Genomic DNA, 4234 nt, shown 5'->3' with positions numbered 1-4234 from the left:
AGTTCAACAGAAATGCAATGACAGTGCCTTGATCCTATATACCGATGAAGATGTGAGGGCACTCCATGTACATTCAAACGACCCGTAAGCACCCACAGCTGCCTGCATGCTGTGCAGTAGCGATGCAAAGCGTAGGAGACATCGAAGAGATTGCGCGATCAGAGGACCCCAAAACGCTTCGACGTCACTTGTATTGGATTGACTACTGTAGCTGCCAATGCGATGTGGGACACTACCGCATAGCACAACCCACTGCCTGGCCCACTCTTGTCGGACCATCGACGCTGCGCGTCAGAGCTACTATCACTGTATGTCAACTCCGCTAGGAAATGACAATGTTTAATGTTCTAGCGCCCCGTACCCGCATTTACCTCACACGGGGTCACTTTGGCACTCCAGGGGAAGGAAGATCCAAAGGTACATCAATCAATCAAACGTGTTTGCGTTGAGATCAAGGCAGCCCAAAGACTTCGTATACGTAACGCTACGCCTGAATGCATGGGAGTCGGCACTAGTACTTGGTCGTTGGAGTGAGCTGCGAACAGAGAGATCCGTCCCGTGGTGGACCCCACTCGCCGGGTGATCCAACAGTACCTGAACTAGCAAACGGTGAACGGACGGGTAACACAACTGGGATCCTGAATTTGAACCTGCAACAAGTGTTCTACCTGTCGCATGAGAGATGTGATAGGAACGCGCTCGTTTGATAAGCCGCTGGAGCAACGCCCAACGTTGTTTCTGCACGGTGGGAACGGTTGCGTCTAGTGGTGGAGTGCGGAGTGTCGAGCGTGATGCGTGAATGATTGCGGAAAAGCGAGGTAGGTACGTCAACAAGCAGTGTGGTGGCTGCAGTGTGCGAATGGGACACGACAACATGACGACACCCCAGCGCCTCACTGTTCCTGATTAGCTAACCGAGCCACATACTGGGCCACGTTCATTCGCCACTTTCAAAGCAATATCTGAGATATGATTGGCGGTTTCGAATACCGCACGCGGATTGGTCGAGAGTAGTCGGGCTGGCGATCTTGATCTATCCATCCGGAGCGCCTTACCACCGGCAATCACGAAAAGAATGAGCAGCCGAGGTGTACAGTACAGTGTACTTTCGAGTGTCATAAGCCTTATACCGTTATATTGCTTGCTAGACGCAGTAGTTGAGAGCTCACATTTTGTACCAGAGTAAGTGGAGGACCACCCGACGTGCCTTGACCGCCATGACGTTGGTCAAACTTGCTGGTCGCCTCGGTAATGCGCTGTCGGATTCTGGTTCGTGCGGCTGCCGTCATCATCCGAACAACACCCTGGATATATCCAACATCGCATGGATAGTGCGTCCAGGACACTCGACATACCCATCAGGCTCGACACCGAGGTGTTCGTTGCATTTTCAATGGGCCGTCATGATCCACTGCGATGCTAGAATGACATACACTCTGCAACGCCCGTTTGCTAACCGACGTGTTTTCCAGGGTGTCCCAGCCGGTTTTGGACCCAAGCAACCGGCTGGCGTGCCCTTTTCCCCCCTGCACTTTCAACGCGACCCCGACCCCGCAGTGTGCACTTGGCAAGGTCGTCCATGGAAGAAACACCAAGTCCCTCGAAACGAACGCTGTCGTCGCAGACACGCGAGCGCAATCGTGTCCGAGCACGCAGGTACTATGAGCGCCACCGCGAACTCGTGCTCGCCCGACTCAAGGCCCGGTACGAGGCCAAGTGCGCGCGGCAGCGAGACGAACGACGCCGGCGAAAGCACGTGCGTTTGCAAACAATGTGGCGGCGACATCCCCCGATCGACCGCATGTGCCTGGCCTTTCTCCTCAACTAATAGTCGGCTCGAAACGCCTTGCGTGAATTAAAGACAACTTGAACATTTGATTTCGCATTTACTTGGTGCAGACGAAAACGAGGCGGCTGCCAACAACGTCCGTCGCCCTATGTTTTAGTACAGGCGGGGCACTTCATTTGTTGTTCGAGTGAAGTCCTTGCGATATTGATGGCAGCACCGTGCCTTACATCCGGGACACTTCAAACCGACTCGGCGGATCGAGACCATCCGCCGATTCGCACGACGTCTATCGAGTGCAGTACATCGTCGATACAAAAGCCATCCATCACAGGCCAAGGACTTGGTGCATGCATTGGTTTGATGCGCCAACACACGTTGCTTTCCCAACTCAACAAAACCCAAGGTGGAGATTCCTGGCACTACATTTCGATTGTTGATTTTCACGCCGACCGTGGCGACAAGCGGCGCTGACGCTTGGCTGCGTGTCGGTCTTCGTCGGTGGCGTCCAAGGCCGCAAGGCCGGCCACGTCCAAAGCGCGCTCGTAAAACATCCAGTGGTGAGGCTTCTGCAGCACGATGTGGGACCCCGTCGGACTCTCGTCGATGGCAACGCCTGCGGATGGCAAGCGCTTCTCGACGGCGCTGAACAAGGGGCAGAGTCCAATGTGGGGCAAGCTGAGCAGCGACTGCGTTCCGTCCGACAAAAAAGTCGTGATCGCAGTGCATTGGACGCAGTCGCACGGCAGTTGAACGCTTGTAATGACCCACTTTGGGCGATGGGGCTCCATCTCGTTGGCCAGGTGGCGTTGCAGCACGGGCCGCGCCAGCGTCGCCAGCCATCTTGCGAGATCGTGGTCGTCATCGTGGTCGTCTCGCACCATCTGATGAAGCGGCACCAAGACGTACCGAGCGAACGCAACGTCGTGGAGGTGACGATGCGTCGCCACGGCGCGTCGCCACATGTCCAGAGGTCCGTCGAGCCGACGCAGGAGCAACAGCATCGCTTTGAGCACTGCGAGTTCGTCCCGCAAAAGCATTTCAACCACGTCAGGTGGGCTCTCGCGCATCTCGTCATCCACATCATTCTCATGGTCCTCGTCGATGATGTCGTCGGCCAGGAACGCCGTGACAAGCGTCAAAAGTGGGTCACGGAGCAAAGTCAGTGTCGGCGCATCGTCGAGGAGCTGCAGTAGAGCCGGCAAGATGAACCGCCCAAGCCACGCCTGCGCGTGCTGCAGTACGAGCGGCAGCGCATGGGCAGCTCGTGCGACACGAACAAGCGCGGCCAGCACTGCATCGTCGAGGATGCCGTTGAGACTCGCCAAGCAGCCGGGAAAGGTCGCAAATACCGTCCGGAGCCAAGGCCGTAGCTGCAAGTGCGCGGAGTTGTCCGTGTTCAAAAGCGGGTCGATCGCGACGGCGACGCAACAAATCGGATGGAACGCGGTCGGGAACTTCGTCTGTAACGTCGACAACGTCGACGCGCGATAGGCATCCACATGTTGCACGAGACTTGGCGGCAGCTTGGCACCGAGCCACGTCGCATTCGCCTCGGCCGTCAAGCCAAAGTACGCTTCGAGGACAAGCCCGTGATGGAGGAGCGCTGCTGGCACCGACGTTGGCGCCTCGGGCATCGACACGAGCGCGTGGAGAAGCGCATGCCAGCATTCGAGGAGGCCCTCGCGGGCAAATGGCTGCGTGTGCAGTGCACCACGCGGGTCGGCGAGATGCATCAAGAGCTCGGCGCCCTTGGCCGCGCCGAGCCACGTGGCGCCGGCGCGCGACAGCAGGTGCAGCAGTGCGTCCTGAAGCGGCTCCCAGCCATACGTCTGCAGCGCGTGCGTGATCCATGCAGCCATGGCATCAAAGTAATAGACGTCGCTCAAGTCGACCGCGTCGAGCAGAAAGGCCTGGATCAGCGGGAGGCGGTGGATCGAGACGAGCGCGGCGCCGAGGGCCGACGGCGACGGCAAGTCGAACGGATGCGTCTGGCCGACGTCCCGCGCAGCAAAGGCATCGATCGCAGCATGCGCAATGGCATCCACCTCCGACGGCGGCGTCGACTGCAGTGCGATGAGGGTCGCTCGAAAGCCAAGAAGGCGCCAGCGGTGCTTCTTGGGCCAGAGCACCAGGTAGTCAGGCGACCGACGGCGCGATTCGTTGATGGCAAGGCCAACAAGCGGCGCGCGGCAAAAGGCGCGTTGCACGGACGTTGGCACGTCAGCATCGGGCACAAAGATCGCGTCGGCAATCTCGATCGGCGCGTCGTCGTCGCCGAGCAAGTAGGCGTCAAAGGCGTCGTCGGGCGACGGCGCGGCCCGGACCAGCGCGACGTCAAACGCCGACGTGGCCAGCACCGCGTGCAGAAAGGCCCGGTCTGCCGCGCGCAGTGCGTCAAACGAGAGCGGACTCGTCGTCGGTCGATGGGCGCAGCTGTAGAGCGAG

At 58.7% G+C, this 4234-nt stretch overlaps 1 protein-coding gene across 1 annotated transcript; it reads right to left on the bottom strand.

Moving 5' to 3' along the window:
- Positions 1 to 2229: 2229 nt before the first annotated feature.
- Positions 2230 to 2856, bottom strand: SPRG_19640 (hypothetical protein; the record flags this gene model as incomplete). Its single annotated transcript, XM_012343481.1, has 1 exon — positions 2230 to 2856. The coding sequence occupies one exon, from the start codon at positions 2854 to 2856 to the stop codon at positions 2230 to 2232; it is 627 nt and encodes a 208-aa protein (XP_012198871.1).
- Positions 2857 to 4234: the final 1378 nt, after the last annotated feature.

This window comes from Saprolegnia parasitica, assembly GCF_000151545.1.
Source record: "Saprolegnia parasitica CBS 223.65 unplaced genomic scaffold supercont2.13, whole genome shotgun sequence".
NCBI lineage: Eukaryota > Oomycota > Saprolegniomycetes > Saprolegniales > Saprolegniaceae > Saprolegnia > Saprolegnia parasitica.
The sequence above is the reverse complement of the archived record's forward strand: the minus strand, read 5'-3'. Positions and strand labels throughout refer to the sequence as shown.